This window comes from Lagenorhynchus albirostris, chromosome 5 (genome assembly GCF_949774975.1).
Source record: "Lagenorhynchus albirostris chromosome 5, mLagAlb1.1, whole genome shotgun sequence".
In the NCBI taxonomy this organism is placed as follows: domain Eukaryota; kingdom Metazoa; phylum Chordata; class Mammalia; order Artiodactyla; family Delphinidae; genus Lagenorhynchus; species Lagenorhynchus albirostris.
In genome coordinates, this window is record NC_083099.1 from 37,819,970 (window position 1) to 37,846,840 (window position 26,871).

The 26,871-nt window shown below is 41.8% G+C and overlaps 1 protein-coding gene and 1 pseudogene across 3 annotated transcripts in view; one reads left to right on the top strand and one right to left on the bottom strand.

The window, feature by feature from the left end:
* Nucleotides 1-26,871, top strand: part of KCNAB1 (potassium voltage-gated channel subfamily A regulatory beta subunit 1) — a 419,111-nt gene that overhangs the window by 291,777 nt on the left and 100,463 nt on the right. For all 3 annotated transcript variants that reach the window (XR_009540663.1, XM_060149876.1, XM_060149877.1), the window contains exon 3: nt 26,477-26,514. Coding sequence is in view for 2 of the 3 variants with exons in the window: in XM_060149876.1 (XP_060005859.1) it covers nt 26,477-26,514 (38 nt within the window). In the remaining variant the exon portion in view is untranslated. The remainder of the gene's footprint in view (nt 1-26,476; nt 26,515-26,871) is intronic.
* LOC132520450 (G2/mitotic-specific cyclin-B1-like) lies at nt 21,100-26,189 on the bottom strand (annotated as a pseudogene).

The window sequence follows — 26,871 nt, forward strand, 5'->3', positions numbered from 1 at the left end:
GTGTAGAAGACCATCATCCCCAAAGGAGTCCTCCTGGGCTGTTCACTGGTCAGGAGGGCATGTTACGTGTTCCTGCCAGACAGGGCTGGGTCTGGATCTAGCAGTGAAGAAGGGAAGGAACACCCTGTGCCTTTGGGGCCTGATTTCCATAAACCTCAAGGTGGTAATTCCCAGGCAGAGCAAACTGACTCCACGATCATCATGTTCTGTGTTCATTCAGGCAGGCCTTTCACACTTCATCCTTGAAGGAATGAAGTCATAAAGTAAAACATATAACACCTTGGAGACACTGAGTCTCTCGAGAGGTGTTTCTTCCCAACTCTGGCTGCACAGCAGAATTACCTGTGGTGCTTTTTGCAAAGCACATAACCAGTCTCCACCCAGACCTTTTGAATAAGGGTCTCCCAAGGCACAGGTGTTCTAAAAAGACTGTCCCGATGATTCTGAGGCATAGTGGTAGGGTTGGAACCCGTTGTCCTCACCAGGTGGAAGGAGATGGCAACATGTGTGCACTGGTATCTGGTGAGCCAGGTGTTGGCTGTGTTTCTATCCTGGCTGCTGCCTCCAGGCCCAGGCCCTGGAGCTGGCTGAGGCATCTCCACCTGAACTGCGGTCACCAAGGGGAAAACCTGCCCAGCTCAGGGTTGTCCTCGGGGTTCTCTGGAGCCAGTGTCCTGGGAAGGCTCCTGGGGCGGGCAGATTGAGCTCACCTCCCCTTCCATTCAGCGCCTGCCACCTGGGCCTGTCTGCCTTGTGCCCTGCCCTAGCCAAGGGAACCTTTTAGAGCAAAAGCAGTGAATCTTATGATTAAACTGTGTGGGCTTCTTCTTAATGTGTTGCATATGTGCAGAATGTACTCCTGGCTCATCTCCCTCTGCCTTAGAGATGCTCTCACTGCACTAAATATTTTGACACTGGGAAAACATGACGTTAAATGTTTAACATGAATGATATTTTTGACACCCTTCGTGACTCTCATTCTTGTTGCTAAACCCAATGTAAACTAGCCATCTCTCCTATTATTATAATAACATAACAACGACAACATTAAGTATTTATAAAATGCCTCTGAGACACGAGAAACAATTTTGAAAGGGCAATTTCTTCTCTCAGAACATTTACCAATTTTTTTGCTTAACACAGAGTGAACTATCTTAAGACCAGGATACCCACAGAATTTAAATCGTGCATGAATATTAAACATATAACAAGAGAATTATAGGCTTGTCACTTTTCCTGGAACATCTACCTTGAATAAATGCCATGGTGCATACACATTAAAAATGAAGAGGCATTTATATTTTTATAAAATTGTTTTAGAATATTTCTTCCTCATTTTCTACTTTGATGGATAAAATCCATCTTCAGAATTGCTGACAACTTGGTTGCCCTCTGAATTATCAGTGGCTGCCGGCCATGTGCCATTGTTTCCCTCATAGAGGGTGTCAGGAGCTGAGACACAGCTGGGTGACAAACGGACAGCCTGATGCCCCGCACATTGTCAGAGTTGGATTCAGGGAAGAACTGGAGAAGAGGAAGCAGAAGAGTCTACACAACCTCAAGTGTACATATACACACACACACACACACACACACACATACACACACACACACACACCCTAATCTCCCTCAGTGCAGTTATAAAAGGATGAGTAGCCCTCATTTGTTAATCTGTGATCCAAAAGTAAAACAAGTAGTTGCAAAACCATCAGATAGTGGGGGAGAAAAGGTTTTCCCCAGACCCAGATATGGGCAATGTGATGGAAGTGATGACAGTTTGTAAACATGGTCTCACAGCTGTGAGAGGAATTAGTCTTTGCAGTCATCCCCGCCTTTACAGATGAGAAAAACAGAGGCAGGAAGAGGGGACATGTCTCGTTCAAGGCCAGTGGTAGAGACAACAAAGCCCGCATCTCCTGCCCCTCCACCAGCCGCCTGTTCCCCGCCATCCCCCGCCTCCAGTCTCCATGGGCCCACAGCCACTGCCCTCTCCACCTCTCCTCCTTGAGAAGTGAACAGCTGGACCAGGCGTGTAAGGCCCCCTCCAGCTCTATCAGCTGTGATATGGGCAACAGTCAAGTTCACTAAGACTCCAGGGTGGCAGCTGGGTGAAAGTGCCTTTACTCTACTTTAGAACTAGAAAATGTCAGAGCCTAAACAACTCCTGGCATCACTCTCCAGAGTAGGGTAGGCAAAGATCCGTCCAAGCTCCACCGGCAGAATGGGGGCCAGAATCTGCGACCCTGGCGCATGACCAGGTGAGCTGTCCCCGTAAGAGATTTCAAAGTGAGAAGGCAGCTGAGTGCAAACCTTTCGTTTCTGTGTGGATGCCCTGAATGACTTTCCCTCCCGTGCATCCCTGAAGACCTCAAGACCTCATGAGGTCCTGCCATAGCTCCTGTACTCAAAGAAAAAGCATACCTGTGTATATGCAAGTGTATTCATATTGTTTACCCAGACTGTGCCCTGTACACACTCTACATTTATGAAGAGTACATTTATAAGATTATTTTCCTATACCCCCTTATTTTTTTTAAATCCAGGGCTCGAACCCATGCCCCGCATTGGAAGGGCAGAGTCTTAACTACTGGACTGCCAGGGAACTGCCTCCTGTACCCTTTGCAATATAAAAACCAAAATGAAAGTTTCAATTTCAATCAACCATGCAATTGAGCTACTCCAATAGTGAGGCTAAAACATGAGGGAACCCGATGGGGTGCTGTCCTCTCGTATGGTTCGGGCCATGCCTCTGGTGTGCTTGGCTTAAGTGAGGCAGGGCCATGGGGAGCCATTCCTGGAGGGCAGTATAGATGCCTGAGGGGTAGGCTGCTGTGGGTTAGCACACTGAGGGGAAATGTGTGGAGATTTGTATGTAGGCCTTTGAGGCCTCAGCTGGATGAAGTTAGGAATAAAATCCCAGTTATTTTTAGCACTACTAAACCAACCAGGAGCCTTCTAGAGTCAGTGAACAGAAAACCCAGTTCAAAGCAAAGCGAAAACATCAGCTTAAGCAGAAACAGAAATTTTTAGGCTCATAGGGACAGTGGACCCAAATGGCTTGATCCAGGGATCAGACTATGAGCTCTGCAAGCTGGAGGCTTGTCCATTCTCAGGCTGCCCTCAGAGTGACAAGATGGCTGCACATGCTCCAAGCCATATATCCCATCAGCTCTGACTGCCTTATATATCCATCTGTGAATCAGTCACTGAAGAACTGCCGGCAATCAAGAACCACCCCTGAAGCTGGGGAAGAGTTTAAATCCACCCCAACCACAGAATGCAGATTCCTAGAGGAAATTTAAAGCACTCTTGCTTAAAGTGCTCTGAGTTTCTCTGCTCTGAGTTAAGAAGAAAAGATATCCCTGGATCCTGAAAGCCCTTCTCCCACTTATTTTAGCTTATCTGAGCCTTTTCTGTGTCTTTGGTAGCCAAGGTTGAAAATCAAAATTCTCCCAGCCCTTTCTGTAGCATGAGGTATGCTCACAGTTTGCTGAGTCAGCTCATGTTTACCTTCTGCTTCCTCAGTTTGCCTAATGGACAGAATTTTCCTCAGCAGGATAAACATGTAGCTTTGCCTTTTTAATACTTCCCCATCATGTTGAAGGATCAGTGAGACCTGAGGCTCATTTGTAAATAAAAGCTTCATCCTAACACCTGGAATATGCAAAGGAGGACCTCCAGGAGAGCAAAGCAGAAAATACCATCAATGCTCACTTTATATCTGACTACTAATTAAAATGAGAGGAGGAGGAGGTTACCCAACATGCAATTACAGAAAATGGGTGATGAGGTAATGAGCTGTAGCTAAATTAGCGCTGACAATCTAACCACGGGGATTTCTTCAGGCTGAAGAGAAGGAAACAGGAGATGAAGATCCTGGCTTCGCTCTGCTTGCAATTACTAGAAACAAGTTTTCTGGGGGAACTTGTCATGTTTCTTCTTAGTCTCTTACTCTACCTTCCTTCCCGTTTCTCCACACTCTGCTCTATGCCACCCTTTCCTTTGGCCCTTTCTGAGCAGAAACTGTAGCCCAACTCAGCCAACCTGCTTTCAGTGGTGATACTTAACTGCTTCTGGCTGAAGACAGAAGGCAAAACTGGCCCTGAGACTCATTTCTAGGAGTGACCCTCTGTCTGGCTTTGTTATCTGTCACACCATTCCAGTCACCCTTCCTTCCAGCACCTTCCTGGGAGGGCTGGATGGCTGCCCTGGTCCTGCTGGTGGATGGACTGCCTCTGATGCCACCCATGTCTCAGTTTGAGCTCTTAGAGTGTAGAAACTGAGGCTGATTCCATCATCCCTGGAAAGCACGGGATCAGCACTCCTCTCCTTCATTTGTGTGTCCAAAGATTTCACAAGATGTGCCAGACGGCATGCTGGGGAAACAGGAGAAAAAACACACCAGAGCACCAGTGGCCACCCTCACACAGCCCACAAGCGGGGAGGCGGGGAGGGGGCAGTGACCTGATTCCCAGGCAAAATGAGATCCTTGGGCTGTGTGCCCCCAGAGGACACCTTGCATTTATGTTTGCTGGTGATAGCTTATTAGTCTGACTTATTACCTGCTTGATTATCAGTTCAGAACACATGCCTAGATCAGAGAAGCTGCTTATATGTACTCATTTATAGAATCAATGGATGAATGAATGAATCACAGTGTGACCAGGGCTCTGAGAGAAATATGAGGTGCATGTGAACACATATGAGGGCTGCCTAAGAGGAGATCATGGAAGGATTCCTGGGGCAAGAAATATCTGAGCTGAGTATGAAAGGATGAATAGGGTAGGATAGAGCCAGGTCAAAGAGAAAACAAGGAAAAAAGCAGTTTAACAATAATAGAGGTAGAGAGACAGAGAGTTGGAGGTACAGGACACAGAAATGGCATAGGTGATGAAGCAACCACCTCTTCTGGGGAATGAGGAAGGTGATGATAGGGGCGGTGGGGTTTTGAAGGATGGATAGGAATCTGTCAGGTGGATAAGGAAAAAAAGCCACAGGCATTCCTTTTAAAGAAATTTCCTACTTACCCTTCACTCAGATCTAGGTTTGATGGTTACTTTCCTGACATCCACGTCTAGACAGAGGCTTCCTGTTAGTTCTCATCACAACCCCTCTTACCAGGATGTGGTATTTTTCTGTCTTCCCCACTGGACTGGGAGCTCCAGGAAAAAGACACCGTTATTAATATTTGCCATTTTGACCCCACCATCTGGCATGGCTCTGAAAAATTATGGGGCTCAATAAGTATTTTCTAAATGAATTGATAAATAAATTTCAGGAAGAGAAGCCTGGGAGTCTAAATCAGCCTGGAGAAGGAACTATGTGGGAGAGAAAATGATGAGAGATGACTTTGGGAAGATTATGAATAACGTTGGAAGCCATGCCACGAAGCTTGGAATGTATCTGTTTTGTGATGAGGAGTCGCTGAAATATTTCACTCCAGGTGTTGCTTGGCCAGATGCATTTTAGGAAGCTCACTCTGGGCGTTGTGGTCACACTGCAGACAGCAAATTCGAGAGGACTGGGAATAGAGGCAAGGAGACAGGCTGCAAATGACTCAAATATTCTCACTTTTACAGAAGATTAAATGTAACAGTCAGTTAATTGCCCACTAACTGTCAGCCCAGTTAATCACACTGTGAGCGTATACACACATCCTGCGCAGAACATGTAGGGGGACTGTGAGGTAAATGAGGCTTGACCAAATTAGCAAAAGACTGGTAAAATACAAAAGGAAGTGTTTTTAAAAGCGTAAAATATCTGAAGTAAAGAACTAACATAGGTGTCAGTGTAGTAAATTACAAAGTTTCAGAGATTGGGTTAAAAAAAAAAAGTTCCTAGTTACCTTCTTTAAGGAAGAGGATGGAGATAAATGGAAAATTTTTAACCAGGCAAATAAAAATCAGACAAATATGAACCAAAAGTAAGTGAAATGTGGGTGTAAATGAAATAAACAAGGTGGGGGGTGGGATGGATTGGAAGATTGGGATTTATATATATACACTACTATGTATAAAATAGATAGCTAATGAGAACAGACTGTATAGCACAGGGAACTCTACTCAGTGCTCCGTGATGACCTAAATCGGAAGAAACTCCAAGGAAGAGGGGTTATATGTATACGTATAGCTATTCACTTTGCTGTACAGCAGAAACTAACACAACATTGTAAAGCAACTATACTCCAATAAAAAAAAAAAGTACAATTCAAGCAAAGAGAAGATGCAGTAATGAGAGATGATAATCAATGGAGTGAGGGCCCTGAGAAGGAGCAAGGAGATGGGATCAGCAGAGAAACAGCCTTGGAAAGAAAAGGGACATTCTTCCACAGGGACAGGAATAAAGGAGGAAAGGATGGGTGTTGTCTTATTCTGTGCTCCCTTACCTCGGAAGCCAGTGTTGAGCACACGCCCACCTGAGGGTAAGGGAGGTGGGCTGTTCTCATACCAGAGGCAGCTGGAAGCCCACATGGAAATGGGCAGTCACGTCTGATAGGTTGATAACTTTGGTAGCAGGAAGTAGAGGGGTTTACATTTTATTTCTTTTATGTTCTCTGTGAAGCAGGAGGCAGGTTTATCTGGTGACATTAAAGAAGGAGGAGGTAGGACTGAGGTTGAGAAAAGTAGGGCAGGTTTGAAATCCAGACGGGGTGGGGGGAATGATTAAAAAGCAGAGGACTGGTGGGCTCTCTGTGTAGTTACTGTAGATCAAGAATTTACGATGCATGTTTCTCTGCAGTCCGTGATTTTCTCCAACACAGCTCAGCATCTTGGTTATAGGTGATGAGCAGCTGGACAGTCAGACTCATCCAGGTGTGAACTTTTGCCAGGCAGGTGAAATGAAGGAACAGTGAAGTAATGGAGCTGAGAATAGGGCAAGAGAATCTTCTAAATGGTGAACCACGTCATCCAGCTAGCCTAAGCTCCCTGGTTAAGGAAGGAATTGAAGTCAGAAGAGATAGACTGGAGGAAGGTAAAGAGTTTGAGGACAACGTGTGTGGGGATGTACCTACACAAAATCTGCAAGAGTGACAGCTTGTAGCATGCGAGGGCTTATGACCAGGTCATTAATGCATATATTTGGAATACAAATGAGGCACACCTCCACCCAAGTTCTCTTATGTGCAAGTTCAGTTCTATTTTTCATGGCACTGTGTGGCCTTCTGTTTCCACCCCATCAACCTTTACTATGGTTTCTTCTGATAATCATTTCCTACATTTTCTGAAACTGAGTTTTATACTTGAGAGTTCGCAAATTCCAGGGTGTGCTAAATGTCTGTAGTTTCAGTACCAGTGTGACTTTAAAAAGACTGGGCACTTTATTCGGACACTTTAGTGGCTGCTGTTTGCCCTTCCAGTTGAGCCACTGGAGACAGACATAAGGAAAAGACAGGGGACTCTCAACTACCTCTGATAAGAGAGGGGACAGTGACACAGAAAACTGAACATGCATTTACGTTTGTCTTTGGAGTGAACGTTGTATTTCTTTTGAATACGGGTGCCATAGACATGAAAACCTGTTAGTGAAAAATCAAGAGTTGTCTTAGAGGTAATAAAACATGTAGGAACAGTATAATGATCTCATAGCCCATCTCTGACTAGGCTTCAGCGAAGCTTTCAACTTTCCATAACGAAGTAATCATCCTATATGGCACCAGTGGGAGAAATTCCACCCTGACCCCATCAAACTGATGTGTCTAACTTGTACCCTATTCTGTTAGGATTGGTGGTCCTTGTAATCTTGTCCCAGAAAACAAGACTGCTGATGCTCTTTTTTATTCCACCCTTTTTTATTTCCACTAAGCTATTTTTGCTGCAGTCATTTACTGCCCCTGGGATTTTTGCAGAAGATTAATAGTACTAATAAAATGAAGGGCAAAGTGCCAAAGAGAGCATCTTGAAAGAATAGTCTGTAACCCTTTATGTGTTCAGGGCTAAAGACTCTAAAAAGGCAACTTCCACCTTCTTTGTTGAACTGTTCTTCAGCCTCTGGGCCCAGTACGTAATGTCTCTCTCCCTACCACTCTGGGGCTTCCCATCAAACTGGGAGCTTGCAGAGGGATTAAGTTCATTCAGTGACATCCTGACTGCTGCCTAGACCAGTTTTCAACTCTGGCTACCAGTACAGTTGCATGGGAGCTTTTAAAAAATACCTGTGCCTGGGCACTTCCTCAGATCAACCAGACTAGAATATCTGGGGTGGAGCAGGGCATCAGCTCCCAAGTGGTCCTACTAACTGGGCCAGAGTTGAGGATAGCTGGCCGGCTCGCCACCTGAGTTACTTGCTCATCAGATGGCTGGGTCCACCATGGAGGCTTTGAGCACTTAAGAGATTTGGATTCCCAGGCAGCATGCAGGAGGCACAACCAGAGAACAAGACGGATGCCACTTCTGGTGCCCAATGAAGAAACAAGTACCAGGTGGGGTGTTTGTCTTTCATCTAGCTTTAGTCCAATTGAAACTCAGAATTTAGCCGCATTTTTGACGTTTTAGTCTATTCATCACTCTCCGTGTGTCACTTCAGAATGATCTGTAATAAATAATAAATCTTCCTGAGCTTTGTTGAGATGAGTAGACTGTTAGAATTGGTGCATTCCAATGTTGACTTTGGCTTTCACTGCCATCTCAGGAAAAGTCATTTATCTTCCTATGGAACTTCTGCTGCTTCAAATAGTATCTCTCGGGAAGATAAGAAGGAAAGTAACATTTAGTGAGCACCTGTTGTATGCTCGGTACTGTACTAGACACTTGGCATATACTACTGAAATTGTTAAGGGTGTGGACTGTGGAGTCACTCTGCCTGGGCTCACATCCCGGCTCAACCACCCCCTCCCCCTCCCCAGCAAATAAACTCAAATCAGAGTGGTCATGAGTTCCAAATGAGATCATGTCTATAAAGTGTGTAGCACAGCGCCTGGCACAACGTAAGTTCTCCAAAAAGTGTTCATCGTTGTCTCGTTTAGTTCTCACAGCAATACTGGAGTAGGTATCAGTGTCTATTTTAGAGATGAACCAGGTCTCAAAGGTGAACCTATTTAGCCACAGACATAATGAACCTCAGGTGTATCTGAAAGAAAATGAAAATACCTACCCTTCATGATTTTTTGAAAAATAAGAGATGATTTTAGAATGTGTTGCATAGGACATGTGAGATAGTTGATCTGCAAAACTCAAATCTATGCTAGGTGTTGGAGAGGCAGTGATGAACAAGACAGAGAGATCCCCTGTCCTTGGGGAGGGTAGGCTGAGCTCTCCACCCAGCCTTCAGGAATCATGAGGGGTTGTACACACCCAACTTTTTGGTAGCACACTCTTCACTGCCGTTAGGTACTCTTTTTCTTTCCTAGTTAACAGCAGGTTCTGATTTCTTCATAGTGAGTGATCCTTAAGGTTCTTGACTAACCACAAAATGATCAAAGATGAAGAGTCACCAGGAGGTTATCTTTGCTGCCCCAGCAGTTCCTTCTGGGCACACCCTCCCTTGCTTCCCCAAATCAGGGCCCCTGGTGCTAGCAGAAGAAGAAATAGATGCCATCACTGCTTTAAGATGGCAAAGGCAAGTGTTATTTCACCATAATGACTCCCTAGATCAGGCCAAGCTGCCAGCCACCCTTCAGAATGTTCTCTTACTGTGTATATCAGTGTGGTGGCTGATGGGTACCCAGGTCACAAACTCATATAAAGGCCACAGATGGATTTATTCATATTTACTCATTTCCAAGCAATGAATTAATGAAAAGAAAATCAGCAGGCAATTAAAGAGTTTATTGAGCACTACTTCTCTGAGGATCACTTCTTCTCTGCTGTTCTTGAATTCATTCATTCAAACACTTAATAAGCCCCTCCTATGTACCAGGTTTTATGTAGTCTCTGGGGATACAGAGATTATCCCAAGATGTTAGTAGTTTTGAAAATGTCTCAAGAAGGGCTGTCCTCTGTGTTTGAGAACAATCCAAAGTATCGTTGACATAGCAGTATATTTTTTATATTTTTGATGCCTCTGGTTATCTACATTTAACTTTCTATATAGCACGTTAGGAAATTTCATTCCAACCTGTAAAATCGGACTATGTGTTTATAATACTGCCATTGCCTCAATGCCAAAGCCTGGGGGCACCAGTGTCCAGATGAGGCTGCCAGGAGCTGTTCTGGGCTTCTTCCATACCACAATTAAGCTTTCAGTATAACATAAAATATCATTTCAAAGGTGAGTGACTCTATGTAGAATTTGAATTAAACGGGATCTCCTAAAACTAAAGATATACCAACATGGCTTTATGATTTAGTATTGCTCTGTTTTCTTCAACATGATAAATTTCTACATACATTTACTGAAAGAGGAAGACCTTTGTAGCTTAGTTAGAAATAGAGAAAGAGTGCATAAAAAATTTCATGCAAAGTTCTATGGAAAATGCTAAAATACCTCCTAATTTTAAACTATAATGTCGTTTTCCTAATTTTCCATTAGGAAAACGACATTATAGATTAAAAAGAAAAAGCTGAAATCATTAACAGCTACAGATAAAATAAGCTAATCTTTGTAAATATATAAATCCACAGGGAAACATGGGAATTGGGTTAATTTGAGTGTAATAGGGTTGGGAACCTTTTAAAATCTTTAGGTTTTTGCTAAATTATCCCTTATATATTTCCTCAGTTTTAATTTCTCTACATTTCAAAAACTTCTTAGTCAAAAAGTATGTGAAGCACTTTGTATTCCAACTTTGAGTTTTCATTAGTGATATTTAATACAATAAACATCATGAAACTCACTGCACAAGAGGGAGAATTTGAAAGGACTGTTAAAATTTTTTTTCATTCTTTTTCACAATATATTATCCCTATCTTGTTTTCACTAAGTAAGTTTCTTTGCCTCGCCATGGAACTAAAATTTATTTCCCAGTATATCTTGACAGTCCTATGAGCACAAACTGTTTTTTATGTACAGCTACACCAGAGTTATTCAAAATTATTACTGTTTTGGGGAGAATAACTCACTGAACTATCAAAGAAATATATCCCTGCACAAAGATAAAGATTTGCCGTGAACTTTTTAAAGATAAAAGTAAGTGTAAAGGAGGTCACCTTGACTTTCAAACTTCTTGACAGTAGTGTTTTTCCAGAGAGTTCTTATTCATAGTAACTTACTATGGAAAGACAAGAGATAAAGCCAAAAATAAAAATATGTATTTGAGCACATACTGTGTTTCAGGTCCCATGTTAGGAGTTCACAGAAAAAGAAAAATATATATATGTATATATATACTTTCAACCTTAATGATAGATTCCATTTTAGAATAAGATATTGAAAATACCTGAATTTGTTTAAAAAAACAGAAGTTGCCATTTAGTCCTAGTATCCCATAGTGTCTAATTTTATTCCAACAGTGTTATTTCACTTATGTTAAATATTCTGTACATTTCTTTTTTTTAATTGAAGTATAGTTGACTTACAATATTATATTAGTTTTGGGTGTACAACATAGGGATTCAATATTTTTATAGATTATACCCCATTTAAAGTCATTATAAAATATTGGCCATAGTCCCTGTGCTATACAATATATCTGTGTAGCTTATTTATTACATACATAATGGTTTGTACCTCTTAATCCCCTACCCCTCTCTTGCCCCTCCTTTTTCTCCCCTCCCCACTGGTAACCACTAGTTGCTTCTCTATATCTGTGAGTCTGTTTCTGTTCTGTTATATTCATTTGTTTGTTTTATTTTTTAGATTCCACATATAAGTGATAAAATACAGTATTTGTCTTTCTCTGTCCTACTTATTTCATTCAACATAATGCCCTCCAAGTCTATCCGTGTTACTGCAGATGGCAAAATTTCATTCTTTTTTATGGCTGAGTAGTACTCCATTTGTGTGTGTATGTGTGTGTGTACACACACACATACACCACATCTTCTTTATCCGTTCATCTGTTGATGGACACTTAGGTTGCTTCCATATCTTGGCTCTTGTAAATAATGCTGCTGTGAACATTGGGGTGCATATATTTTTCTGAATTAGTGTTTTCATTTTCTTTGGATATATACTCAGGAGTGGAATTGCTGGTTCATATAGTAGTTCTATTTCCAGTTTTTTGAGGAGCCTACATGCTGTTTTCCACAGTGGATGTACCAATTTACATTTTCACCAACAGTGTGCTAGGGTTCTCTTTTCTCCACATCCTTGCCAACGTTTTTTATTTATTGTCCTTTGGCAATAGTCATTCCGACAGGTGTGAAGTGTGAAGTGGTATCTCATTGTGGTTTTGATTTGCATTTCCCTGATGATTAGTAATGCTCAGCATCTTTTCATGTGCCTATTGGCTATCTGTATGTCTTCTTTGGGAAAATATTCAGGTCTCCTGCCCATTTTGTAGTCAGGTTATTTGTTTTTCAGGGTTTTCTTTATAGTGAGTTGTATGAACTGTTTATATATTTTGGATATTAACCCCTTATCGGTCATATCATTTGCAAATATTTTTTCCCATTCTGTAGGTTTTTTCGTTTTGTTGATGGTTTCCTTTGCTGTGCAAAAGCTTTTAAGTTTAATTAGGTTCCGTTGTTTATTTTTCCTTTTGTTTCCTTTGCCTGAGGAGACAGATCCAAGAAAACATTGCTAAGACTTATGTCAGAAAGTGTTCTGCCTATGCTTTCTTCTAGGAGTTTTATGGTTTCTGGTCTTACATTTAGGTCTTTAATCCATTTTGAATCTATTTTTTTATGTGGCCTGAGAAAATGTTCTGATTTTGTTCTTTTACATGTCCAGCTGTCCAGTTTTCCCAGCACCACTATTCTGTTCATTTCTTATAGGAGTGCTTCCAAAGAACAAAATGAATAAGGCACCTTGATGATGCATGCTGGTTATAAGTGCCCTGGAAACTTTGTTGTAAGAAATAATTTTCAACATGTAAATATTAGTACGATAAAACATGAGAAATTTGATCAAGAAACTTAGGACAAAGTATTAACAAAATGTAAACAGTGCCTCTGCCTCTTTTTCATGTTCAGGAAATAGGAAGAGTTGTAATTTGTTAGAATCCTTGTTTATCAATGGATTTCCCAGTAAAGCAATACGGATTTTTTTTTTAAACTTTTGCTTCTTATTATAAAAGTAGTAATATTCATTCCAATCGTGTGGGCAGAAAATTAAAACACCCTAGGAAGAAAAACTCATCAAAGAATTTTTTGGCTTTATTTTATTTAAACTTTTCATAACAGGCTAAAGGTGCTAAATCAACCAATTCAGGAGTCACACCTACATGAGGAAATGTAAGAAGCTTTAGCCATGGATTTACATTACTGTGTATCATTAATTCTAACATCTGAATTTGGGCAGTGGGTCATTGCTTTCTGGGGGAAGATTTAAGGCAGTGAAATTTCATTCCTATGCTATGTGCGCAGCAGCTCCTCAGGGGACTGTCAACCCTGGCATTCTGCTTTATAGAACAAAACTGCCTCTTCTAAACTTCTCCCCCAATCCTTCATCCTACTTCTGTTACTACACTGCCTTGTCTTTAAACTTTACTGATCAGATTAATGGAGAAACAGAACAAAGTGGCTCCAGGTAGATTTGCCCTGAAACAAATCTTAAGACAAAATGGAGCTAGCAGTATCCCTCGGAATTAAAAGTACATAAAACTTTAAGTCAAAGAAAGAAGGAAAATATCAAATATTTGTACATTCTCTATAAAGATCACGAAGGATGTAATGTCAGTCCTAGAAGCTTAACCCTCAAAACCGCCAGCCTTCAGACAAGTATTAGAAGAAGGTCCACAGGCTTTTCTGGAAGACCCAGCCAGCCAGCTCTACGTTGGCCTTGCCTAATCTAAGACCAGGCTCCCCTCTGCCACTGCCTTGCCCACCGGTACACTCTGCTCCTTCATACACCCAAGAATACACCCAAGAATTCCTTCAATGACAGGTACATCTCATTATGACTCCACTCTCAGTCCTGGCTCTTAAGGGTTTGAGAGCTTAAAGCCCAGGAGGGCTCTGTGCATGAGGTCTCATGGGAAGACAAGATAAAACCTGTCCTCAGGTGGAAATGGGAGAATCTGGGAGCAGGGAGGTGGCCCAGAGGAGTGGCCTGTTCTTCATCCATAGACAAGGAAGTTTGTGGGCAGAAACAGATGTAAAGCTTATCATAAGGAAGGTTCAGTCAGGAGGCATTTGGCAGAGGGAAGAAAGTGGGAAGATTCATGAAAGCAAGATATTGTTACAAGCATTCAGAGCAAACGCTAGGCCATACCATTTGGGCTGGAGCAGAATATGTGGGAGAGATGGGGAGGCATCATTACCAGAAAACAGCATGAGGCTGGAGGAGACCACGGCCATGGAGATCCCACCACTAACCACCTGTGGAAAGTCATTTCTCTACCACTTCACTTCCTCATCTTTATATACGTGGAATTCCTCAGGTCTTGCAGAGTTGCCTGTGAATGAGTATACTACTTGCACTTCCCTTGCCTGAGAGCCCACTTTTATTCTGCATGGCCTTTACCACTTCCTTGCCTAGTTGCATTGCTATTTCAAGGTCTTTTATAAAGTGCAGGTGTGAAAGCAGCCCTTCATTGCCCCCCTCCCTGCCCAGAGTTTAAATAGTATTATTGGCTCTTGCAAGAAAAGGTAACCAAAGTAAAACAGTAAAGGCTAGGCTGTTATCACTCCTGTTATCTCAGGCCAGCTGCTCATTAGCAATACACTAGTAGCCAAAAAACGAGAGACCAGACTGCAGCTTGGATCCAAAAATAAGCGCCAGGCTCGGTGGAAAACAAATACAAACCAGATATAAGAAAGAATGCTTTGTCTGTACCATTTGAAAAAGATAGAGCCTTGAGCTACGTCCCACATGCCCAGACATAGGTCTACATCCAGTTCATCTACAGTGGCCACAATGGGGTTGCTCAGAATGTTGTTTTGCTACTTAGCCACTCACTCTGCTGCATCCCCAGCAGGAGGACAGCTCCATTCCATACCCTTCAAGAGGGCACCAAGGGCAATTAGCCAATTTCTTCACCTCTGTCACCTGTCTGTACATCTCAATACCATTTTCTGAGACTTTCTCTCAGGCCAGATTTCTAGGTATCTGCTTTCTGTTTGTTTTGTTTTGATCCTGCATCAATATGAACATTAAGGTAACTGCAACTCACCTATCTTACTGAAAGTACAGCAATCTTTCCATACCATACTGTGATTAAGAGTGTGACATTGGTTAAATCCTGGCTCCAACTCCACCAATTACTAGTTACTTGGACTCTGGGCAAGTAACTTAACCTCTGAAAATGGAAATGGTGAAGTAACAGCTGAGTATAAGAATTAGAAAGGCAAGTCAGAGTGTAAAGAAAAGGAAGAGGTACTAAAATATCAGTATGTGAAGAATCTAGAACTGTGGTCCTCCAGTTAGTCTTCAACAAAAGAGGCAAGAGCATACAATGGGGAAAAGAGAGTCTCTTCAGCAAGTGATGTTGGGAAAGTTGGACAGCCACATGTAAATCAATGAAGCTAGAACACACCCTCACACCATATACAAAAATAAATTCAAAATGGCTTAAAGACTTAAATATAAGACAATACACCATAAAACTCCTGGAAGAGAACATAGGCAAAACATTTTCTGACATAAATCGTACCAGTGTTTTTAGGTCAGTCTCCCAGGGCAATAGAAATAAAAGCAAAAATAAACAAATGGGACCTAATCAAACTTATAAGCCTTTGCACAACAAAGGAAACCATAAACAAAATGGATAGACATTCTACGGACTGGGAGAAATATTTGCAGATGAAGTGACCAACAAGGGCTTAATTTCCAAAATATACAAACAGCTCCTACAATGCAATAACAACAACAACAAAACAAACAACCCAGTCGAAAAATGGGCAGAAGAACTAAGTAGACATTTCTCCAAAGAAGACATACAGATGGACAATAGGCACATGAAAAGATGCTCATCATCGATAATTATTAGAGAAATGCAAATCAAAACTACAACAAGGTACCACCTCCCACCAGTCAGAATGGCCATCATTAAAAAGTCTACAAATAATAAATGCTGGCGAGGGTGTGGAGAAAAGGGAACCCTCTTACATTGTTGGTGGGAATGTAAATTGGTGCACCCACTATGGAAAACAGTATGGAGTTTCCTCAAAAAACTAAAAATAGAGTTGCCATATGATCCAGCAATCCCACTCCTGGGCATATACCCAGACAAAACTATAATTTAAAAAGATGCATGCACCCCTATCTTCATAGCAGCACTGTTGACAATAGCCAAGACATGGAAACAACCTAAATGTCCATCAACAGATGAATGGATAAAGAAGATATGATATAGATAGATAGATAGATATTGATATAGGTACATATATATATATATATATATATATATATATATATACACAATGGACTATTACTCAACCATTTAAAAGAACGACATAATGCCATTTGCAGCAACATGGAAGCACCTAGAGATTATCATACTAAGCAAAATAAATCAGAAAGAGAAAGACAAATACCATATGATATCACTTATATGTGGAATCTAAAATACGACAAATGAACATATCTACAAAACAGAAACAGACTCACAGACATAGAGAACAGACTTGTGGTTGCCAAGGAAGGGGGTTGTGGGAGGGAAGGATTAGGAGTTTGGGATTAGCAGATGCAAGCTACTATATATAGGATGAATAAACAAGATCCTACTACGTAGCACAGGGAACTATATTCAATATCCTGAGATAAACCATAATGGAGAAGAGTATGAAAAAATATGTATGTGTATAACAGAGTCACTTTGCTGTATAGCAGAAAGTAACACAACATTGTAAATCAACTATACTTCAATAAAATTAAAAAAAAATAGAACTATGATCCTCAACCCTGGCTGCAATTAGATTATCTGAAGATCTTTTAATTCTGATGCTGGGGGTCCTGTTCCCAGAGATTCTGATTTAACTGGTCTGATGAGGGACCAGGTCATTGAAAGCTCCCCACTATATTCAAATGTGCAGCCAGGCTTGAAAACCTCTGATCCAATGTAGTGAATCAGGGAAACAACCAACATGTTCTCATCGTAGAGACATTTCTTACAGGGCTGGACGCCTGAGTTTTTTTGTTTTGTTTATTTTCCTTACTTTTTTGGCTGCGTCGGGTCTTAGTTGTGGCACACAGGATCTTCGTTGAGGCACATGGGATCTTTTGTCGCAGCTCACAGGCTTCTCTCTAGTTGTGACGCGCGGGCTCCAGGGCACATGGGCTCTGTAGTTTGCAGCACGCGGGCTCTCTTGTTGAGGTGCACGAGATCAATAGTTGTGGAGCACAGGCTTGGTTGCCCTGTGGCATGTGGGATCTCAGTTCCCCGACCAGGGATCGAACCCACATCCCTTGCATTGGAAGGTGGATTCTTTACCACTGGACTACCAGGGGGAAGTCCCTGGACACCCAAATTTTTAAAGTGTTTATTTACTGATTCAGCGAATGATTATTAAACACCTACTATGTGCCAGGCTTCACTTCAGTGGCTAGAATTAAAGATTTAGATTAAACCTGGTCCCTCCCCTCAGGAGATGCAGTCTGGTGAACAAGACATATGTGAAAAAAAAATTATGTAGTTACAATGTGATATGGTTGGTGTGGTAATAATGCTTTGTTCAAAGTGGTAGAATGGTATGAGTTCTTCACCCTTCAAAGCCCAGCCACAGAATCACAAAATCATAGAGATGAAGGAAGCTTAAGGTCCCTAATTTTGTGTGTGAGGAAACTTGAAATCAAGAAGTTGAGACTTCCCTAGGGTCATAGAGTTAATGGAACAGAGACCTACAGGAGAGGAAGTGTTCAGGAACTGGTCCAGCAGCACTGGGCTCTGAGGCTGAAGTTCTGGGTCCTGAGGAATAAGTAGGGTTTGGATATAAGGTCATGGGGAAGGGTTCCATTCTCAGAAGACTCAGCCCAGAGCTAAGAGGGGAAGTGCACACAGTGCACTTGGACTGTGCAAGGAATGCCCTGGCCCTGCTGTCAGGTAGTGGCCAACAGCTTAGCACTTCGTCCTCCAAGTCAACACTGATTTGGGCTACACTCTGTTTCCTGCTTTCCATGGAAATTGGGGGGATGCTCTACACTCTGTTTCCTGCTTTCCATGAAATTTGGGGGGATGCTCCCACCGCCAGTTCTACCTCTCTCTGGGAATAATTCTATTAAAATGAGACGGTGAACACATTAATTTTGTGCAGTGTGTAGTCTAAGTTCACTGAGATCTGGGGTTTGAATCTCCAACCTTAAATTCTTCAGTGACGTAACAGATGAATAACTCTAAACACCAGTAGATTAAATACCTCTCGATCATTTGGTCAGCCTTGACTACATTAACCTGGAGTCAATGTGTGCTCTATTTACCAAACTTAAAAATGGTTAAATCCAGAGTGAAGTGTGTTGAATTGGCTCTCTATTCTCCCCTGGTTCTGACCTTGTTGTTGTACTTGAAGTCTCACCTTCTCTCACACCCTACATCCTTTTAATCAGCAAATCTTATTGCCTCTCCTTCAGAATCTATCAGAAACTCAAGCACTTCTGACCATCCTCACTACCGCCACCTCAGACCAAACCACTGTCATGTCTCACCTGGATTTACCACCACAGCCTCCTCACTGGTGCTGGCACTTCAGCCTCAGCCTCAGAGGTGTGCCGTCAACACCACAGCAGAGGTTCCTTTTCAGAGAGTGTCAGACTGTGTCACTTCTCTATTCAAAACTCCTCTCCAAGGTCCTTCTTATGATTGATATCACCCCATACAATCTGTTCCCCATTACCCCTCAGACCTCCTCTTCTCTTCTCTGGCCACACTGGCTTCCTCATTGACCTTGAACATGCCAAGTAAGCCCCCTCCACATTGTTTTCCCCATTTTCCCCGTTGAAACGTTCTTCCCCAAGGTAACTGCATGGCAAGCTCCTTTACTTTCTTTGGGTCTTTTCTCAAAAGCCACTTTCATTGTGAACCTTATCTGGCCACCCCATCTAAAATCTCAGCCCCATCCCCTGGCATTTTACCTACTGTAGCCCACCTTATAAACATGACTTTCTTTAACACTCATCAATCAACTGCATTTTATATTTTATTTATTGATGAAATTAACATTCATAAATAAACACTATGTATTTAACTTATTTTTCTTATTATTTATTATTTCTTATTATTTTGTCTTTCCTCTTAAATCTGCTCCATGAGGGGAGAAATAATTTTCTCACTGTTGTATCCTGATAATTTAAGTACAAGGCCTGGCACATGGTAGACTCAGATAAATACTTGTTTAATAAAAGAATGAAGAAAAGTTAACTGTGGCATAATAAATATTATAATTGCATTTTTATATTGCCTTCTTGATAGTTATAAAAAATATATCCAAAACATAAACAAGTCAAAATACAGTATAGAAAAAGAAGTCACCAAATCTATAAACTTAAAATGATCCAAACCCTAATTGAGGGACATTCTATCAAGTACTTGATCAGTGCTCTTCAAAAGTGTCAGACAAAGAAAGACTGAGGACTGTCACAGATGAGAGGACACTAAGGAGACGTGAACATGAAATGCAATGTTGGGTCCTGCCTAGGATCCTGGAACAGAAAAAAAGGACAATGAAATTCAAAACAAAGTCTGTAGTTTAGTTAACTAGTACTGTACTAGTGTTCATTTCCCGGTTTTGATAATTGCACTATGGTGATGTGAGATGTTAAAGGGCCAGGGAGGTAGCCTACCTGCACAAACATTATTACTTCTGAATATCTAAATATGTCTTCATACAGGCAAGGGGATCATTTAAACGATATGCATGTTTCCTTATGCTTAGCAGCTACCCTGTAAACCACCACCAAGGTAATTAAGTAACCAAGATAGGTGTGTGTGTGTGTGTCAGGGTAGTTTTCTTTTTCTTTTTATGTTTCACCGATCATTTTCTATGCCCTGGTAGGTGTATGCCAAGGGCCTCAAACAGAGGTTTTCAAAGCATATATTCCTTGGTACATGAAGGAGTTTCAACAGAAGACACAATAACAGTTCAAAGTTCTCTTTATACTCCCTCTGCTTTTAAAAGGTTAGAAATAACAAGTGTCAGTTAAGTAAAATGATCTTCTAAATGACATCCCGCTAATTTGAGATTTCACAGTGAAATAATCATATGCCCTCCTATGTCTCAAGCAGGCGTGTTCTCATTAGAGGGAGAAAAACGATCAAGAAAACTGCCACCAAAGGTTTTTGAGAATTGTGTTAATTAATAAACCACCTTACATCTTGTGGAGGGGGGTAGTAGAGATAAAATCGTACAAGCAGAGTTCCCTTGTCTGGAAAGCTGCCACTTGATCCCTCTCCATCCTGAGGGAATATGTCCCATTTTTAAGTGGCAACTCATCCTCATGGGTGGCGGTGGACCCTGCCTACACTGTGCCCTCACCCCCCCACCCCCAGGCCTTGCAGCCAGGGAGAAGGACCTTCCACCTGCCCTTCTCCAGGAGGGGGCACTGCTGCGTGGGTACCAGAGGATGAGGAGAAACACATCAATCTCATAGAGACTAGAACTGAAGACTATTGATGAGTATTTTTCATGTTTATATAAATCAAAATAAATGTTTATTTGGTGGGAAACTATCCCAGTATTTTGTACATTAATGATAGTCAAAAAGCCAATTCAATTCAGTTTAACCAGATAATTACCAACCATCTACTAAGGACTCACTTTCATTCTAGGGCTATGGAGGTAAGAATATAAATTAAATAAAACCCTAACCCTCAGATAGCTTACTTTCTAGTAAAGGATATAAAGTTTGTAAACAAGTAACTATAAAAAGATATAAATAACAAATGTCTAAAGGGCCAGGGATGTATCCTACCTAAACAAAGTAAGCTGAATGGAAGAATGACAAAATCCCCAAAAGGAATCAAACTTCATTTTTACTACATTATGGTGTAGGCATATAACTTAATGTAAATATATATGATAGCCATACTCTTCTTTTTTTAGTAAAAAGGACTACAACTTTATTAAAAGTAAATAAATGTAACATATAATGTGTACAGATGGCACATGGTGCCAATTTTATTTGCAGATTTTATAGTATTCCAAAGTTTGCAAGTTACACCTTTGCCACAGCCTTGGCTAAATCTTGAGCTAGTGCAGAATTCAGCTGTGCTAGAGTGCTGATCTTAGTGTGCTTAGATGCGGCATACTTGTTCTTGATAGTCATGTGCTTTGTAAGCCCACGATTCACCATGACTATATTCTTAGCCAGGTGTTGCATAACAACAAGAAGGGATTCTTCAGTGTATGACAGGTAATGCTGTAGAGTTGGTGTCCATTCACCATTATCAAGAATTTTCAGTGCTAAGCAAAAAGCTCCTGCTGCAGTCTGAGAAGGAGGAAAGTGCACCATATGGTAGTTCAACATAGTTAGTTCCATCAGATACTTGGCCGAAGTATGTAGCTCAACATCAACCTCTCCAATCTTAGATGCTCTCCGAAGGGAACGCAGGGGTAGAGGGCGACCCAGACTAAAATTTAAAGCTCTTAGAATATTTAGTGTAAGTGTAAGTGTTGTCAGTCACAAAGGCAAAGTCACCAATTTCTGGAGGGTACATTTCCTCATATTTGCTTGCAATAAACATGGCAGTGACACCAGCCAGCTGCAGCATCTTCTTGGGCACACAATTATCCTGCATGAACCGATCAATAATGGAAACAGTCATGTACATGATCTCCTGGAGTAACCTGAATTTCATTTGAACCTGCACTAGCCAGTCAATTAGGATGGCTCTCATGTTTCCAGTCACTTCATGACCCAGTAGGTATTTTGGTCTGACTGCTTGCTCTTCCTCCAGTTGTCTCAGATAAGCATAGATAGCTTTTACATCTTCACTACAAAGGTTTGGATCCACTCCATCTTCTGCCTCCACATCACTCACTGTAAGAATTACATCAGAGAAAGCCTGACACACATATCCTCCTGCAGGGGCACAGCCAGGTGTTTCCATGGGGCTTGGAGAGGGAGTATCAACCAGAATAGGCTCAGGGAAGTTTCTCTGCTTTAACAGGCTCGGGTTCTGGCTCTGGCTCCAGATCTGGCTCCAGCTGGGCCTTCAGCGCAGGTACAGGTGTCTTTTCCAGAGGTTTTGGTAGTTTTTTAGCAATAACTTTTCCAGCAGCTAAAGTTTTCGCTTCCTTTTTCAGGGGCAGTTTGGCCTGTGGCTCTTCACTGACTCTGTTACCGATGTCCCCAAGCGCTGTTCTTGGCCTCAGCCCGGGCTTAGAGGCTGCAACAGTGGCCACAGGCACTCACTTTGCGCCTGCCATACTGACCCTCACCTTATTTTCAGCATTAATGTTCAGTTCCTGGTGATCCAGAGCGCCATGGCTTCCTCTGCACCAGGCAGTAGCTCAGTGGGGAGAAGCAGAGCACGGGAGACCTCAACCAGCCAGGGATCTTGAACCCACCACAGGCCAACAGCCATTCCTCCGCAGCACTGATATCCATATTCTATTTTATATTTAAACTTTTAATCTAAAGCTGAAAAAGAAAAGCATTTATTATTACTATTATCATTACCTTATAATTCATTACTGCTTTGACCTGACATCAGAAACCTAATGTCTTTTCTTCTGTACCAAAATGTCAGTCAGGCCCTGTGGTTTTCTCTGTGATGTATGGTATGCAGCCTTAAATATGTAAACTGGAGTTGGTAAGTAGTTTTTTCAGATTAATTTTGGAATAAAACTGCTCCTAAACATAAGCTCTTCCCAATGTGGATAGGAAGATTATTTCCCCCAAGATGGGTGTACAGTCCCAGCTTTCAGTGTTGTCATAGTCTTCAATACCATTTTGTAGTACAGTTTGATAACTTCATAGACCTGCGTCTGTACTATCAAAAATCAATTAAGAAAGGTAAACTAAGTAATACCAGTTTATTTTCCTAAAGCGTGCAATCCTGTATTCAAAAGCCCCATTTCAGAGAATAAATTTCAGGCTACCACTTTCATATCTGGAAACTGACTGCAGTGTTGGAAGATGAACCAAATTATTCTTTAACAAATGAATTTTCCAAAGACTTCGTTGTCAGTGCTGAGAGAAACAAATGAGACATTTGTGCAAATACTTCTGAATGCCCCAATAGAAAAATATTCACAAGGTGTCGATGAGGTATAATGTCAGCAAGAAGGTTGGGACTTTGAGCCAATCTTTGCTGCTAAGTGGAAATGGGACTATTTCCTTTGATGACATGAACAGTTAAAAAAAATTCTCTCCAACATTACAGCACAAGTAAGCCAGCAAATTCATTAAGCAAACACTGACCTGATTTTGCTCCAAGATGTAGAAGAATAGCTGATTCATGATATTAATTAGTGAATCCATGGCCTGTTTCGTTTTAGCCCAAAGCAATTTCTGATGAATGAGGAAATTAATGGATTTATGCATAGTGCCCCTACAAAATACTGTCACCTCTGATCTGTCACTTGATGGGTCCAAGGTCAGCCCCACGCTTTGTGAGAACCTGATCTGTAGTAACACTTAAAATTTGGAACAGTGCTGTCTATATCCAATGGTCTGAGACCCTTCTCATCACAAAGTAATGTTGCCTTGCAGAGACTTCTTGTTCAAAAATTCTTTGACCCCTCCAAGATTCTCAAAACATCGCAAATAAATATAGCTAACAGTGTGCTGTTATTTATATCTGTGTGCTCATTTGCTGCAATAGAAGATGCCACCAATAATTTAACTTATCCTGAAAGTTCTCAGCTGTATTTTTTTAAATTAATTAATTTATTGGCTGTGTTGGGTCTTCGTTTCTGTGCGAGAGCTGTCTCTACTTGTGACAAGCGGGGGCCACTCTTCATCGCGGCGCGTGGGCCTCTCACTGTCGCAGTCTCTCTTGTTGCAGAGCACAGGCTCCAGACGCGCAGGCTCAGTAGTTGTGGCTCACGGGCCTAGTTGTTCCGTGGCATGTGGGATCTTCCCAGACCAGGGCTCGAACCCGTGTCCCCTGCATTGGCAGGCAGATTCTCAACCACTGTGCCACCAGCGAAACGCTCAGCCGTATTTTTAACATGCTGAGCGACAATGTTTCTGATTATACAAACATTTGCAAGTGCTTGTTTATGCTCTGGACACAATTTCTGCTACATTCAAAAGAAACTCTTTTATAAAAGTGTTGTCTGTAAAAAGGTTTAGATGCTGAGGCAATTTTTTCACTTAATAGAGAACTGCATTTCACAGCAGATCATTTGTTTTATTCTCATTCAAAACAAATGCTGCCATTTCTTCAGTCCATTAAGTTTCCCAACGCCCATCTTTTCTGTATATCAGTCATGGCTTGTTTAATTATAGTGCCTTAAGTTGTAACTTTTCTGTTGTAAATATTTTTTGTTTGGATATTCTTCACATCCACCAAAAAAAAGTGCACCCCTATTTTTTCTTGAAATACTAAACTTTGTCTTTTAGGAGATGCACAAGTCCAGTTTTCTCTAAATTTTACAATAAGAAAAATAGCAGTAAACACGTGGTACTAAATAACAACTGCCAATTAATTTCAGTGTTGGAAATACAAAGGAAAGTGTGTGACCTTTGACTAAACAGGGAGGGTGTAGCCCATCCACAGAGGGCATTGCCCCTCAGATTTAGGGGATGTCTGCCGTGTGGGGCCACTGATCCTCTGTTGTTAAGAGAAGCTAGAAATCAGACTTTTAAAAGAAATATCTACTAAGATTAAGGAGATTAATCTCTTAAGTTATCAAAATGTTGGTAACTTATTCCAAGTTTATTAAAATATCAAGTGGGTCAACATTGTTCTTGCCAGGCAAAACAAGTCTGCAAGCTGAGTGCAATCTGTAAGCCACCCATTTTCAACCTCTGGGGGTGTAGAGTGTAACAGTAAAATAACCTATATTCTACGTCTGTGTAGTCCCTGAGAACTGAGAAGAAAACAGGTACAGTTACGTCAGCATGCTTCTATGGAATGTGAATCCAAGTGCCATAATTAATTTGGAAGCTTACTGATGAGGCAGCAAAATGCAGTGGAAAGGAAGCCCAGCATGTGTGGGAATCCTGAGTGTATCACTTATTAGGTTGGTTGATGTTAGAGTCCTCATCTGGAAATTGGGATAATAAAATTGCCTTGTAAGTTTGTCAAAATTATTAGAGATGAAACGTCTTATACACGTTTCTCAGTGTACTGTTGGCATTTGGAAGATGTTCCATAAACAGTAGCTATCCTGTTGTTACACACCACAAAACGTAAGTTTCCAACCATATCTCTTCGTTACCCCCACAAACACGAACGGTGCCCAGCCACCTCCTGCCACCCCTCCCTCTCCACATCATGTTTCACTCCTCAGAGCAGCAGCCCACGCCGTGGCTCATCAGCCCACTCAAGTTTTCTACTTGCCCATGCTCTTACCTGTACCTGGAATGCCTGTCCCTCCCCTCTTCATTCAGCTCCTTCCTTTGCAACTCAACCAAAGTGTCACCTCTTCTGGGAAGTCTTTCCTGAGGGCCACCTCCAGTCTGAGTAGAGCACTCGCTCCCTTCCTGCCTTGTGTTTGCCTCCGTCATAGCATTTGTTGATAATATTGTCAACTGTGAGCTCCTGAGACAGAGGAGCAGGGGCAGTCACCTCACTGTCCTGAGCACCTGAGTGCAGTGTCTTTGCCTGGCATGTAATGCGGGCTCAAAAAAAAAAAAAAAAAACAGATCAAGGAGAGAATTATGAATACGAATGAGGTGACTATAGACTGGAGTGGAAACAGCCCACTCAGTGTCTGCTTCCCTCTTGTTTTACAAATGCAAATCTTTGGCTACTGGTTATGCCTCTCCTCCTTGCCTTCCCAAACGTCATGCTGGCTACTGCCTCTACCCCACCCCAAAACCGATGGCAATTTCCATTCTGGAGTAGCAGGTCATAAGAGAGAAGATGCTTAAGTGTCATCTCCTGGGGCTTGGAAGTGGGGACTGGAAGGACCCCTGAGAGGGTTCCTTTTGAAAGGGAATAGAGAACACAAAATAGAGTCCCTCACTGGAGGCAAAGAAAGGGAGAAATGTGACCCAAGGTCTTACCTTCATTTTCAGAACTGATAACTTCTTAGCTAAGCTGGAGCAAGAATAGGTGTGCACCAAAGTGGGCTTGGGGCTTCCTGCACAGCAGCATACATGGTCCTACGTCAGAAGAAAAAGAATTTAGTAGACAGGGCTGCCATTAGCATATACTGGGCCTTTGAATGAAGAAAAGGCATCCAGAGGGATGCAGAGGAATACAGATCCCTGTTGGGGAACTCAGCGACAGGAGGAGGATGGGCAGGACTTCAGCCCCCAAGTGCCGCTCATCCAAGTACCTTCATGAACAACCTACTGAAGTAGCCCTGATGTAAGAAAAGTGTTTCCCTTAATGGGCAATATTAGAAAAATGATTAAGAATAACATGCAAATATTTATTCTTTTCCAGGAACATGGGTGACATTTGGAGGTCAAATTTCAGATGAGGTGAGTTACTTTTGGCTTCCATTATGCTGATTGGAGAAAATGTAGAGCAAACTATTTTACAATACAGTTCCTGGGATTCTGGCATTTTACAAGGATAATAGTTTAGTCACAGGAAATGGCTAAGACTGACTTAAAGATTATTTTCCATTTTATCTTGTTTCCCCTTTATAAAGGTAGTTCTTACTATCATTCCTAAGGAGATGCTTGGGGAGATAAAGGGTCTTTTCCACAACTCGCAAGGTCACCATGTTATTTAATAGGTCCATAGGGAGGAGTCCTTTTTTTTTTTTTTTTGCAGTACGTGGGCCTCTCACTGCTGTGGCCTCTCCTGTTGCGGAGCACAGGCTCCGGACGCGC